At 40.0% G+C, this 15,274-nt stretch overlaps 1 protein-coding gene across 1 annotated transcript in view; it reads right to left on the reverse strand.

Annotated features, from left to right (window-relative positions):
* Nucleotides 1-14,923, reverse strand: part of polr1a (RNA polymerase I subunit A) — a 32,093-nt gene extending 17,170 nt beyond the window's left edge. Inside the window, exons 1-16 of the mRNA XM_051658229.1 lie at nucleotides 14,750-14,923; nucleotides 14,052-14,256; nucleotides 13,812-13,961; nucleotides 13,582-13,689; nucleotides 11,893-11,978; nucleotides 11,700-11,788; nucleotides 7,805-7,885; nucleotides 7,590-7,695; nucleotides 5,705-5,867; nucleotides 4,607-4,783; nucleotides 4,342-4,464; nucleotides 3,999-4,226; nucleotides 1,974-2,228; nucleotides 1,465-1,656; nucleotides 425-574; nucleotides 69-252 (exon numbers count right to left, since the gene is read on the reverse strand). Of these exons, the coding sequence (XP_051514189.1) occupies nucleotides 69-252; nucleotides 425-574; nucleotides 1,465-1,656; nucleotides 1,974-2,228; nucleotides 3,999-4,226; nucleotides 4,342-4,464; nucleotides 4,607-4,783; nucleotides 5,705-5,867; nucleotides 7,590-7,695; nucleotides 7,805-7,885; nucleotides 11,700-11,788; nucleotides 11,893-11,978; nucleotides 13,582-13,689; nucleotides 13,812-13,961; nucleotides 14,052-14,256; nucleotides 14,750-14,826 (2,374 nt within the window). The 5' untranslated portion in view covers nucleotides 14,827-14,923. The remainder of the gene's footprint in view (nucleotides 1-68; nucleotides 253-424; nucleotides 575-1,464; nucleotides 1,657-1,973; nucleotides 2,229-3,998; nucleotides 4,227-4,341; nucleotides 4,465-4,606; nucleotides 4,784-5,704; nucleotides 5,868-7,589; nucleotides 7,696-7,804; nucleotides 7,886-11,699; nucleotides 11,789-11,892; nucleotides 11,979-13,581; nucleotides 13,690-13,811; nucleotides 13,962-14,051; nucleotides 14,257-14,749) is intronic.
* Between the last annotated feature and the right edge of the window lie 351 nt (nucleotides 14,924-15,274).

Raw genomic sequence — 15,274 nt, forward strand, 5'->3', positions numbered from 1 at the left:
CACTGCAAATATGTTCCACTTTGCCTGTTCAGGTAAGTTAAGATCAGTTGGTGTTGATGTGATTATACCCAAGGTGAAACCGCGGTAAAGCTGCAGGTAGGCAGTGAAGAGTCGTGCCAGACAGCTAAGCAGTTTGCCGCTGGTCTCTCCTCCGTAGAGCTCATAACAGCAGTGAACCAGACCGTACGCAGAGCTGCCGTAATGAGCTTTATCCAGAACCCCGAGCAAAAGCTCTCCCTGACGAATCACCACCTGCACAACACGACAAAATGTTACTATGGACTATTAGACACAGTTACAATCTACTCTACAAACTACAACAAATACAATAATTACGTAACTATGGACATTGCTAAGATCTTTTAAACTGAAAGTCACAAAAATTAATACAAAGAACAAATTAGGCATGTTCCTGTAAATTAACCTGAGATTCACACATAATATCTGGATTGTATCCTGGAACGGCTCTGGGAGGCTCCTTCACCCAGGCTTTACCAGGAATCTTTGCCTTTCCCAAAAGGTTCAAAGGGATGCTGTTTTCAGGAATGACATTCAGCAATAGGGTCGATACCACCTGGAAAAGACAATTTAAAGTTTGCATTTATCCAAGTCCAAATAAGAGCTTTGGTTCATCTTTATTTATTGATATAATTTCAAAAGAAATTATCAGGGAGAACGGGACACGTTGCAGGCTGGACTCAAACCAGTCACCTGCATGAGTACCACAGCTTAAAGGGAAAGGTCACCCAAAATAGAAAATTCTCTCATCATTTACTCACTCTTATGCCATCCCAGATGTGTGACTTACTTTCTTCTGCTGAACATAAAAGATTTTTAGAATAACATTTCAACTCTATAGGTCCATATAATGCAAGTGATTGTTGGACAGAACTTTGAAGCTCCAAAAGGGACATAAAGGCAGCATAAAAGTAATCCATAAGACTCAAGTGGTTAAATCCATGTCTTCAGAAGCAATATGATGGTGTGAGAGAGAAACAGATTAATGTTTAAGTCCATTTTTTACTATCAATTTCATCCTTTATCAGCCCCGACCAATAGGTGGCTGAATTTGGAAGTGAAAGTGAAAGTGGAGATTTATAGTAAAAAAAGGATTGAAATATTGATCTGTTTCTCACCCACACCTGTCATATCACTTCTGAAGTCATTGATTTAGCCACTGGAGTATGGATTACTTCTATGCTGCTTTTATGTCTCTTTTTGACATTCAAAGTTCTTTCCACCCTGCATTGTACGGACATACAGAGCTGAAATATTCTTCTAAAAATCTTTATTTTCTGCAGATGAAAGAATGTCATACACATCTGGGATGGCATGAGTGAATATATGATGAGAGAATTTTCATTTTTGGGTGAACTATCCCTTTAAAAAGCTCTGATGGTGTTGGTCTTCTTAAATACCCCTGATTGCCTAACATTGGACTGAGTATCACATATCACAGATTACCTGTTTACCAGTCCAGAGCGTAACTGGTTTAATGAGTGCGGGGGGGAGGAGCTTTACTCTGCCAATCTTGTCCGTCAAGCCTCTGTAGATTAAAGCAGTGTACTGATCCCGTGTAAAAAAACAGCCACGGATGGTCATGCTGGTGCCGGACACCATGTGATCCTGAATCAGACCAGCCAGCGGCTTCCCGTCCTATACAAGGTGTAGAGACCAATATATTGTATTACAATACTTCCAGTAATTCCAACATCAACAAAAAAAGCTTTAAAGTTTTGCATCAAATTTCAAGGCTTTAAACATAAAACCAATCCAAGATGCAACCTGACTTATAAAGAAACCCCAAATAAAATACCATAATCATTTCAAATGGTTTAATTTCACATTATTTTGCTTGGGTTTCACTTGGAAATGCATCTCATTATAGACATTAAATGCATTCCAAATGCCATTTCAAGTCTTTAAATAAAAATGAAAAACTTAAAATGATCTTTAGCCAAATGAAGACTCACTTTAGGCACCAAGTACTGTTGATCTGTGCTCACTAGCGTGTAGGCCTCGGCACGTCCCAGCTCACTCTGAGGGAAGTGAGCGTTCATCTCATCACCGTCAAAGTCAGCATTGTAGGCTTTACAGTTAGCATAATGTAACCGGAGCACTTTCTCTCCGGGCAGGATCCGAGCGCAGTGAGCCTGGATAGATGGTCTGTGGAGAGTGGGCTGACGATTTAACAGCAGCACGTCTCCGTTCTTGATGTGACGATTGACCTATGAAAGAAGAGCATTAGTCCATTGATGCACTAACAATAAAAATACTAAAATGTACCATGATAATATCAAGTTACATGGTACTACCATGGCATTCTTTGAGGAATCATGTAAAAAAAAAAAAACAGTAATCTGTAATGTGATATTACAAAGTACCATCACTGCACTATGGTACCACCACAGTAAATTTTTGTAAGGGTTGGATCCTCAAATATACGTCACAAAAAAATAACAAAATAATTTAAACATGTCGCCTGCCTCTAAAACTATGTTGTATTTGCATGAGACTTTAAGGAGCCAGTCACACCGACCACTTTTTGTGCCTGTCCGTGCAGTTTTTTTAAATTGTTTTTCCAGTAGTACTTTATTTTACAGTACTGTTCAACATTTACACACTATATAATTACAACAACTAAAGTAATTACTAGGTACTAACCCTAAACCTAACCCCAACTTTAACCCATATTAAGTACATGCAGTTACCTTATATTACACCGTACTTTCTTGGGTAAGTACACTGTAAGTATACTGAAAGTGCACGTACTGTAGAATAAAGTGCAACCGTTTCTCCTATGTAAACATGCGCTAAACGAATGTCTTTGACCATTGCGGCGTGTTTTAAACACGTCATTTTTAAAATGAGTCTCGAGACACCTGCGTTTTTTTTTTCGCACAAGAACACATTCAGTCAGGATTAACATTAATGGCTTTAAAATAGGACTGGACAATTCATCAAATTTTATTTTCAATTACGATTTTGGCTTCCAACGATTACGAAAACAAGATAATTGAGATAAAATGATTATTGCACCGCATTCCGTGTCGCAATGAAACACCCCGGTGTTATATCTATAAAGCATCCTTTATTAAAGTTAAAATAATAAGGAAGCGGGTTATGAAAATAAACTCCAAAACTGGCATTTATCTGTGCGGTCAGCGCCACGTCTGAGTAGCGTGAAGTGACCGGGGAAGAGATTGAATCTTCTCCCGGCTGATGCACACTCTGGCGCGGAGTGTTATAATTTTGGTATTGTGATAATGTATAGCCTTTATTGTACATGGTAGATCTTGCGGCAATAACATGATGAAAAAGTAGAACTATGAGCATCCCTGCTGTAAATGGAGGCTTTTCTTTATTTGACTACCATACATAACATAAAATAATTATTATATGACAATAGCCTCCTCCCCTACCCAGTGCAGTTCACATTTCAAGTTCAAGGAAAGTTTTTTTTTAAAAAGTTAAATAAATGCATGATGTTTCCAAAGTCAATGAGTAATCATGTTAAATAATCGTGATCTCAATATTGACCAAAATAATCGTGATTATGATTTTTGCCATAATCGAGCAGCCCTACTTTAAAACTACTATATTAACGCATTGTCCAAATTGGCTGTGAAGTTACACATTTCGAGCATTAAGACATTTGTTTCGCCCTCACTGAACTCGAAAAGCTGTGTGCCAATCAGAACATATTTGATGTTTGATAGACAGCTATGCCCAACTGAATTTTGGACCAGTTAAATCTTTATGTGGGCCGGGCTACCCAGTGCGACAAAACAAAAACAGAAACCAAAAGTGTGACACTGTTGACAGATGTCGCTGGATAGTTCGAAACTCGGGTTAGAGATTTTGATCTTTACTCGGGTTAGAGAATTTGATGCTTTAACTGTAAAAGTAAAATGTTTGTGTGAATTTCAATGTTGTATAAAACGTCTTTAAAGTGAGAACGTCTCCAAATATTAACTTTGTCAAGTTAATTGACTCACAATCTTCATGGGTATCCTGTGCTGTCCAGTGCTGGGTGTCAGGAGCTGTTTGGCAACAGCTTCTCTCTGGGTCAGGTTAGTACTGCTGAGGATGGTTCTGGATCCATCTTCATTAATGACCATAGAGGCTCCAGGGTGAACATTGGGTCCATTCAGCACAGCTTGCCGAAGTTCCTTCACATTCCACGGTGTCACCGGCTGCGGGTACGTCAATTTGGTAGCAAAAACCTAGAGGAACCACATCACAGTTTAAAATGTTTTTGATTTCAACAAAACACCCTTCAGTTACAATCAATTCTATTGTTCAGAAATAACTGAAATAAGACACATTTGTCATCTTCACCATTGGTATTCCAATCTCATTGGTTCCGATGTACATGTCAGGACAAATGACAGAGCGAGCGGCGTAATCCACTCGCTTCCCCATCATGTGTTTCCTGAACAAACCCTCTTTCTTCTCCAAGAGCTGAAAGACACATTCAAGACAAACAATTTTTTACTGTTCATTTATTAAAGGAAGTTTGATTATTTGATTATCATAAACGATCAAAGCTGAGGTGCTCCGAAAAAGAAATCAAAGTAAAAATTTAGATTTCAACTGTCTTCACCTGACGGACTCCAGGGAACTTCTCTGTAATCAGTTTGTCCATGTCACTGTCAAACACGATGTTGACATGACTCTGTAGACGGATCCAGACGTTGTAGAGCTTGTCTGTGAGTGTCAGTCCTGGGATGCCCGTTAAGAAGGTCTGATCTATCTGACTGATCTGTGTAGTTTCACTGGACTGAAGAAACAGAAAAGGACATGACAGATCACTAACATACATTTACAGTACACCCAATATACTAGGGGCAAAATGTTTCCTGCAACCGTATGGCTCGCATTTGTACCACAGTTCATCTCATGTCTACCGATGTCTCTAAAAATAGAGATATTGAATGTTTATAAATTGTAAAGTGTCCATTTTCAAGAGTAATTATGGTAATTCTCTTTATGGCTGTACAATTTACCAGAGGGGGAAAAGAAACTGCAAATGGATGCAACGAGTTAAACAACAAATAAAGATGCAAATATAAATTAGAGTATAACTGATGTAACATGAGCGCCATCAGTCACAAGAAACTTGCGATTTCACAACACTAGCCTGTGACAAACAGTGTTGGGTGTAATCTGGGCATGCGCTCCCTAACGACTCAAGGGAGAAACAAATGGAAATATAGACATTATTTTGAATTTGTTGAGCGAAAAATAATTACATGAAAAGTGTTTTAGGAAATAACTCAATTTTAATGTAATCAGTGATTGCTCCAATAAATATACTGACTTTAACTTACTCGCTCAGCAATATTCTCTTCAAGCTGTTGCTTCAGCAAGACAGCAACACTTAAAATGCAACACGTAGTTATGTTGAGTTATGATTAGTCTGCCACATTTCAGAATGCATCGACGCATGAAATCAAGCTTGCGTTGCAAGAAGTGTCTGCGTTTACTTAATTGTGTAAAGTATGTTTTGGTCCCTAAGTTATTAGTGATTTGCATTACCTAACCTAAAAGTGCACCCCAAGAGTGACATACCAAGTCTTTACTGAACCAAATCGTAACAGTGACCACAGAACCATGATACTAACTATATTGTGGCAAATTTACACCCCACAATATCCTCTATAAATTCAGCATATTAATCATTTTCAAAACAACTTCTCACCTGCTCCAACTCCGTCTGTGTGCCTTCAATGGCTTGGGTCTTCTCCGCTGCGATCATTGCGAGCAACTTCTGAATGATGAAATTATCCTTTAACACGGCCTGCAGGTTCACAGTCTGACCATTGGTGTACATCTGGTCTCCTACCCGATTAACAGGTCTGTACCTGTAATAAAAAGAGACAGTTAACCAGTTTATAAAATATGTTTCTTGAAAAGCAGAAAACTTCATTAAAATCACTTCTAAATGATTCCTAAACAGAAAGAGTCATGGGGGAGGCTGTTTTTATATACAGTTGAAGTCAGAAGTTTACATACACTTGTAATACACATACATGAGTTACATACAAACTCGTTTTTTAACCACGCCACAGATTTCATATTAGCAAACTTTAGTTTTGGCAAGTCGTTTAGGACATCTACTTTGTGCTTGACACGAGTAATTTTTCCAACAACTGTTTACAGACAGATTGTTTCACTTTTAATTGACTATATCACAATTCCAGTGGGTCAGAAGTTTACATACACTAAGTTAACTGTGCCTTTAAGCAGCTTGGAAAATTCCAGAAAAAAAATTAGCTAAACAGCTTCTGATAGGAGGTGTACTGAATTGAAGGTGTACCTGTGGATGTATTTTAAGGCCTACCTTCAAACTCAGTGCCTCTTTGCTTGACGTCATGTGAAAATCAAAAGAAATCAGCCAAGACCTCAAAAAAAATACATAAATTGTGGACCTCCACAAGTCTGGTTCATCCTTTGGAGCAATTTCCAAATGCCTGAAGCTACCACGTTCATCTGTACAAACAATAGTATGCAAGTATAAACACCATGGGAACACGCAGCCATCATACCGCTCAGGAAGGAGACGAATTCTGTCTCCTAGAGATGAACGTAGTTTGCTGCGAAAAGTGTAAATCAATCCCAGAACAACAAAGGAATTTGTGAAGATGCTGGAGGAAACAGGTAGAAAAGTATCTATATCCACAGTAAAACGAGTCCTATATCGACATAACCTGAAAGGCTGCTCAGCAAGGAAGAAGCTACTGCTCCAAAACCACCATAAAAAAGCCAGACTACAGTTTGCAAGTGCACATGGGGACAAAGATCTTACTTTTTGGAGAAATGTCCTCTGGTCTAATGAAACAAAAAAGTGAACTGTTTGGCCATAATGATCATTGTTATGTTTGGAGGAAAAAGGGTGAGGCTTGCTAGCTGAAGAACTCCATCCCACTTCACAAAATAGATGGCATCATGAGGAAGGAAAATTATGTGGATATATTGAAGCAACATCTCAAGACATCACCAAGGAAGTTAAAACTTGGTCACAAATGGGTCTTCCAAATGGACAATGACCCCAAGCATACCTCCAAAGTTGTAGCAAAATGGCTTAAGGACAAAGTCAAGGTTTTGGAGTGGCCATCACAAAGCCCTGACCTCAACCTGATAGAAAATTTGTGAGCAAAACTAAAAAAGCGTGTTTGATACACCAGTTCTGTCTGGAGGAATGGGCCAAAATTCCAGCAATTTATTGTGAGAAGCTTGTGGAAGGCTACCCAAAACATTTGACCCAAGATAAACAATTTAAAGGCAATGCTATCAAATACTAACAAAGTGTCTGTAAACTTCTGAACCACTGGGAATATGATGAAAGAAATAAAAGCTCAAATAAATCATTCTCTCTACTATTATTCTGACATTTCACATTCTTAAAATAAAGTAGTGATCCTAACTGACCTAAGACAGGGAATGTTTTCTATGATTAAATTCCAGGAATTGTGAAAAATTGCGTTTAAATGTATTTGGCTAAGGTGTATGTAAACTTCTGACTTAAACTGTAACCACTGACTGTCGGCTAAAAGCACATGTGGTCTGTACACTTGAAAACTGACCTGCATGGAGGAACCACCAGAAGCTCTAAGAAGAAAACTTCATGATTGAAGCCTTTCTCTAAACTGTTCATGTCACACCCTGTGAAGAGATACCTAAGGAAAAAGCCTGGAAGAAATACATAAAACATTTCACAAAACATATCCGTATTTCATGTGCAGTGTTCATTCCACATTAACCTTTAGACAATATAAATCGTACTCAAACAAGCACTTACCTTCCTTCTCCCAAAGTTTGATGACATGCTCTTGAGCTAAACTTGGAGTCAAATATCCACGGTTGGTCAGCTGCAAGTCATCTGGAAATAACAAACGCAAACAGCTGAAAATAATAATAATACAATAAACTTAAACACACTATAGATCCACATATAAATTGGCTATATGATCACCTTTAGGGATGCACAATATATCTGTGACCATATCAGTATTAGATGTTACAGATTATTGGTTTGTTTAGGCCAATATTAAAAGCAGATAATGTCACAGATCAACTCAAACAGTAAACTCAAAGTACAAAATCTTTTCTACTTATATTGTATTGTTTTAATGTGTGTTAGTGGAAAAACAGGCAAAATTAGTGCTAGAACGATATATCAGCCTATATTTGGCCATTTTTGAGATCATCAGCATCGGCCGATAATTGTGCCTGCTTGATTTTTCCTGGTTTTTGACTATCCGGACGCTTGGCTCCGTCGGCGCAGCTTTCAAACAGCCCTGCCAAGTATTCATCTAGCGAATCTCCGCTCTCTTCCTAACAAAACAACCTCTGCTGCCTTGTGCTTCACAGAAACCTGGCTTTCTTCCTTTATTCTGGTGTTTATATTCCGCCACATGCGTGCATGAACGCAGCGCTGCAACAGCTGGCTGATCACATCACAGACACGGAACAATGATACCCGGACTCCGTTATAATTCTTAACAAAGAAAACCTCACAAGTGAACAGCCCAAATACAAACAGCACATTACATGCCCAACCAGAGACAGAAATATACTGGATCACTGCTACACAACAATAAAGGATGCATATCGCTCTGTCCCTAGAGCAGCTTTGGGACTCTCTGATCATTGTCTGGTTCATCTTCTTCCAACCTAGCAATCTGCTAAACCTGTAGTAAAGACTGTAAAACGATGGACCAATGAAGCAGAGCAGGAATTACAAGCCTGCTTTGACTGCACTGATTGGAGTGTTTTTAAGGCTGCAGACACCAATCTGGACAAGCTCACAGATACTGTTACATCAAATATCAGTTTCCGTGAGGATATGTGCATTCCTACTAGGACTTATTTAACATACAACAACGACAAACCGTGGTTTACAGCAGAACTCAGGCAGCTTCGTCAGGCCAAAGAGGATGCTTACAGAGGTGGGGATAAAGTCTTGTACAATCAGGCCAGGAACACATCGAATAAGGAAATCAGAGTGGCTAAAAGAAACTATTTTGATAAACTGAAAAACACGTTTTCAGCTAATGACCCTGCATCAGTATAGAGTGGTCTGAAACAACTTACTAACTACAGGAATCCTGCCCCCAATACTGTAGGGAACCAACAACTGGCTGACGACCTGAATGTGTTCTACTGTAGATTTGAAAGGCCCAATCTCACACCCTACACCCACTCTGACCTTCACTTAACACAAAAACCAACACCTCCTGCTACTCAACCTGCACTTAAGATCTGTGAAGACGAGGTGTCCTGTCTTCCGAAAAAAAAAGACAAGGAAAGCACAGGGCCCAGACGATGTTTCACCCGCTTGTCTAAAATCCTGTGCTAACCAGCTGGCCCCCATCTTCACACTGATCTTCAATAGATCACCGGAGCAGTGTGAAGTCCCATGCTGCTACAAACGCTCAATCATCATTCCTGTCCCAAAGAAACCCAAAATCACAAGACTTAATGACAACAGACCCATCGCCCTGACGTCTGTGGTCATTAAATTATTTGAGAGACTGGTGTTGGCCCACCTGAAGGACATCACTGGACCCTTTCTAGATCCCCTTCAATTTGCTTATCAAGCAAATAGGGCTGTGGATGATCAGAATCAGAATGAGCTTTATTGCCAAGTATGCTTACACATACAAGGAATTTGTCTTGGTGACAGAAGCTTCCAGTGTACAACAATACAAAAACAGCAGCAAGACACAGATAATAATAAAAAAATAAAAAATAATTATACACATACGTACAGCCACACACACACACATACACATGGGTAGTGCAAATCTAATACAATCTGTTATGTACAGTGCAAATTTTTTTTTTTTTTTTCTCTCAGAGGAATGAAATGGCAGAAGAGGTTGGATGTGTTGGATAAATATAAGAAAGACTAAGCTGTGTATTGCACATAATTATTGCTCAATGGGGCAATTTAACCGTTTATGAGATGGATAGCCTGAGGGAAAAAACTGTTCATGTGCCAACAGTTCAAAAAGGTAACGGGCAGGGTGAGTGGGATCCAGAGTGATTTTTCCAGCCTTTTTCCTCACTCTGGAAGTGTATTGTTCTTGAAGTGGGGGCAGGGGGCAACCAATAATCCTCTCAGCAGTCCGAACTGTCCTTTGTAGTCTTCTGATGTCTGATTTCATAACTGAACCAAACCAGACAGTTATTGAAGTGCAGAAGAAAGACTCAATGACTGCTGAGTAGAACTGTATCAGCAGCACCTGTGTCAGGTTGAATTTCCTCAGCTGGCGAAGGAAGTACAACCTCTGCTGGGCCTTTTTCACAATGGAGTCAATGTGGGTCTCCCACTTCAGGTCCTGTGAGATGGTAGTGCCCAGGAACCTGAATGACTCCACTGCTGCCACAGTGCTGTTTAGAATGGTGAAGGGGGTCAGTGTTGGGGTGTTTCTCCTAAAGTCCACAATGATCTCCACCGTTATGAGCGTGTTCAGCTCAAGGTTGTTTTGATTGCACCAGACAACCAGCTGTTCAACCTCCCTTCTGTATGCAGACTCATCGTCATCTCGGATGAGGCCGATGACAATGGTGTCATCTGCAAACTTCAGGAGCTTGACAGAGGGGTCCTTGGCGATGCAGTCATTGGTGTAGAGGGAGAAGAGTAGTGGGGAGAGCACATATCCCTGGGGGGCACCAGTGCTGATTGTACAGGTGCTAGAAGCGAGTTTCCCGTCTCACAAGCTGCTGCTTTCATTTTCTCCCAATTTAGAATGCCCAATTCCCAGTGCGCTTTTAAGTCCTTGTGGTGCGTAGTGATTCACCTCAATCCGGGTGGTGGAGGATGAATCCCAGTTGCCTCCGCATCTGAGACCATCAACCCGCGCATCTTATCACGTGGCTTGTTGAGCGCGGTGCCACGGAGACATAGCGCGTGTGGAGGCTTCGTGCCATCCACCGCGGCATCCGCGCTCAACTCACCACACACCCCACCACATTATACGAACCACACTATAGCGACCACGAGAAGGTTACCCCATGTGACTTTACCCACCCTAGCAACCAGGCCAATTTGGTTGCTTAAGAGACCTGGCTGGAGTCACTCAGCACACCCTGGGATTCGAACTAGCGAACTCCAGGGGTGGTAGCCAGCGTCTTTTACCACTGAGCTACCCAGGCCCCTGTCTTGTTGCTGTTTTGTATTGTTGTGCACTGGAATCTCCTGTCACCAAGACAAATTCCTTGTATGTGTAAGCATACTTGGCAATAAAGCTGATTCTGATTCTGGCTGATAAACAGAAATGCTAGCAGTCTATCGTGTCAGTTCAAAAAACTACCAATAGCCTAGTCAATGGATATTAATTTATTTTTAATAAACTGATTACATACTGTAAATGTTAAATTTCAGCATTTATTTTACATTTCAATTACTGTAATTAAATGGCATTAGTCTATCACAATTACAAAGATATACACTATATATAATATATCAGTGTTTTATAAGCCATCTCACTCTCTAGTTATCAGTATCAGCATCGGTCACTGAAAAACCCATATCGGTCAACCACTGGGTAAAACAGTATAGATTTACAATGTCGGTCATCAGCCACAAGAAAAATTATTATTGATATCGGCCAAAATGTCTAATTACATCACCAAGAAAGAGTTTAATGTATTATCAGAGTCCGGTAAATAAATCAAACTAAACTCACCATCCTTTAGTTCTGAGTCTGTTGTGGCAGATGCATGTGTGACAATGAGTTTGCTGTTGTGTTCTTTGCGCACTTTCACTGAACTGGCTCTGAATCACACAGACACATACATATTAAAAGACAGAACTATCCAACACTTACAATACAGAGAGTATGCTTCAGTTAATATTAACAGGAGAAAAGTTGCGCAAACCTGCAATTTGGGCATTTCTTTGAGTTCATGTGTATTTTCCAGAAATTGTTGATGAGACTGCTTTTCTTCTCACAGACATGTTTGATCTAGTGTCAAGAAAATGAAAATAAAAAGACACTTAAACTATCGATCAATAACAAACCTTAACCTTTTGTTTATATGACAGAAGTACTAACTGTTAAAAGTAAAGGAAACTTTAAAATAATGTTTCAGGTTCAATACAAGTTAAACTCTTTTGACAGCATCAAAGTCCCCGTTTACACCTGGTAGCTTAAATGCGTCTCCTGTGACCACTTGTGATCGGATTTCGAGGGGAGGGTCTCTGTTTCACGAAGACATACATCAATCACTATGTCAGTTACTGCATGACATTAAAGTGCAACAAAGTCATTAAAGACAAAGAAAGAATAAAAAAGCGATGCGCTGTTTCTTCCAAATGCATTTGAAATAAGATTTCGAGCAGAATTATCCGTTATTTTAGTGGATTACCTGTATAAAAGGAGCTTTAGATTTCGGTGCCTCTCATCTGTGTTGATATCAGACACACTGAAGGAGATCCGTGAAGTTCTCGTGTTTGTGTATGTATTCGCTTTTTCAATTTTCCAATCAAAAGGTTATTTCTGTTTTAAGCCGCTCGTAACCAGCAAAGTTTACACTCTGTTTTAGCGCAGCTGTTGACTGACAGGTGAGGGGTGGAGCTTCACTGCTCTCCAGGATGCATACAGGACGGATTAGCATTTGCATTTGTGATGTGGTAACGTGCTGTGGCGAGCAGGGCGTGGCCGAGTGGCGTCTGGGCAGAGTGAGACTGGGGAGATGAGTGGTGAACGAGTTCCACCTGTGCGCCACACCGGTCTCACATTCCAGTGAGGAGCGGCGGGAGTATTTGAGGAGAGGAGACAGCGGCAGACGGGGAGAGAGAGAGAGACGCACGGAGCTATGTGTGTGTTTGTGTTAATGTGTCTGCTGAAAAGCAAGGCTGTTGTGCGTTGAATACTTTTAGTTGGTGTGCTGAAAAGCAAGTTTATGTTTTATGTACACTGAAAACAGATATCATTAAAGTCTTACGTTGGAGTGTTCACCCAGTCCCCGCTTCCTCCTTTTAGAAGAAATCTAGAGACCTGTCACATTGATGTCAAAACCCAGTACTTGGTGGATGAAGGCGCTGTCATGGAGTCCTCGCCTCTGGCTGAAGATCGCAACGCCGCTCGGCCACGCCCTGCTCACCGATTTTGATCACATACATATGTTTTTTGTGATCCGATCACAAAACATTTTAGACCATGTTTAGATCTGTATTTAGCGCTGACCACATGTCATTGGATCACAAAAAATGCATCTTAATACCAGGTGTAAATGGGGTCTATGACATACTGTTGAATACTGCAGAAAACGATTTCAACTTGTCCCTCGGTCTGAAGTAAAAACAAGCAAAAATCATGTGTTTGGCAAAATACCCAGTTTTGAAAGTGTAGCAGCTCAAATAACATAATTTTTTGTATTTATAAATGTATATAAGTGCTTCAACAAAAATATGAGCTTCATATTTCCGCCGGTACACATTCCCCATAGATTACAAACTGAGGGAGAAGTCAGAATTATTTTTTGCGGTAATCTTGCATTGAACCCTATAACATTCCTTAAAAGGAGGAAATCAGACACAACAGAGAGATGGATGGATGGACTCACAGGAGCAGTGTGCTGATTGTCTTCATTGGCTTTGAGAAAGGGCGATATAAACTCCTCCAAAACTTCTTGGATTTGTACTCCAGATGGCTGAGGGTTGACCTCCAAAAACTTTCACAAGACAAAAAAAAGAGCAGACAACAATTAAATCCAATGAATGATGGCTCTTTTTCAACACAAGAGTGTTGTATAACCTCAATGACAAGAGACCTGTGATTAACATATCATCTCACCTGATTGAGAACATTCTCAAGTTCATAGACCTCCTTCATCGCCCCCACATCCAGGAGCTTCAGCTGGCACAGCAGTAAATGAACGGCCGCTCTCGGACATGTCAACATGTGACAGGTCAGACATGAACCCCGGATGATCAAAAATAGTTTCTAGGAAAGAGATGTTGATGTGTTCAGCAACAGATAAACACCTAAATAGCATAAAGGCATGAAACCTGCAAACATGCAATAGCAGCTTACATCAAAGAACAGAGGGTTGTAGACTGGCAGGGGTAGATCTATGTGGCCAAAGTGCCCTGGACAGCTGTTGAAGTCCTGCATGCAGGTTGAGCAGATCTCCTTGTTATCAGCTGGACCCAGTGAAAGATCATACAGGCCGTTTGCTGCAGCATTGCCAACATTGTCCAACAGTTGGGCATTGGTGACAGTTTTCACACTCAGCTTCCTGTGACACACACAGAATATATAGCATGTCATAATGCAAGGCTATGTCTTAATAATTGTGAGGTTTCAGGTCAAAAGTCAGGTCAGGGCACGTTGTCACATTATACAATTCAATAATCACAATTTAACATTGTTTAAAACTTGCATTTTACTATTTTCCTGTTGCATTGTATGTTGCATTTTATATACAAATATGTTGTGGAAGATAGCTTCTTGTTTTTTTTTTTTGTTTTTTTACATAGGCTAGTATGTCATATTCTCCTCATGTGTCAATAAACAGAAGGTTCCCACTGTGACAACTTGCCTCATTTAGTGTGGCAGTATATGGGGCATGTTGTCACAGTGGACAACGTGTGTAAAACGAACTGTATCCTTTTTACTGGTCAACAATAACTGAAATTGTCATAATCCGTACAGCAACATGTAACTGAACTCTATCTAGCTGTTTAGCAGTGCATGTTTTGAGTTGTGAAAGTGTTAAAATGCAACATTACCTTATTTCCTTAGCGGAGAACAAGCCAAACGACATGCCCTCTAATCGTCTCCATGGCGCTTCTTTTGAAAATAGCATTTTCCTAATAAAAATGTATAAATTCCAGTAGAAAACTCTCCATATTCCCCATGTGCGTCATGAGGAGATGTAACACGTGTGCGCGTGTACATGGCGAGCGGGCGAAACCATTTACATTTGCAGGTAAAATAGAGAGGAATATTTTCAAAGCGAAAGAAGAGAGTTCTTGTCTTAAGATATAAAGTCGTATATTTTTTATATACTAGTACAATGTCTGACATTTTAATATTGTACTAAGGCAATATTAAAAAAAATTGTATGTTGAATTGTTGTTCACATGGTATGTTCCTACCACAGAAATCGAATAAGCACATAGAATGGGACATAACTTAAACAGATGGGCGGTGCTTATGGGCCTAGTAGTCGTTTCTTATTGGTCAGGTACGATTAGCCTAAAAAATAATTATGTAATGTGTATTTTAATCCAATGGATATGAACATTTATCAG

The sequence above is a fragment of the Myxocyprinus asiaticus genome, chromosome 27 (genome assembly GCF_019703515.2).
Source record: "Myxocyprinus asiaticus isolate MX2 ecotype Aquarium Trade chromosome 27, UBuf_Myxa_2, whole genome shotgun sequence".
Lineage (NCBI taxonomy): Eukaryota > Metazoa > Chordata > Actinopteri > Cypriniformes > Catostomidae > Myxocyprinus > Myxocyprinus asiaticus.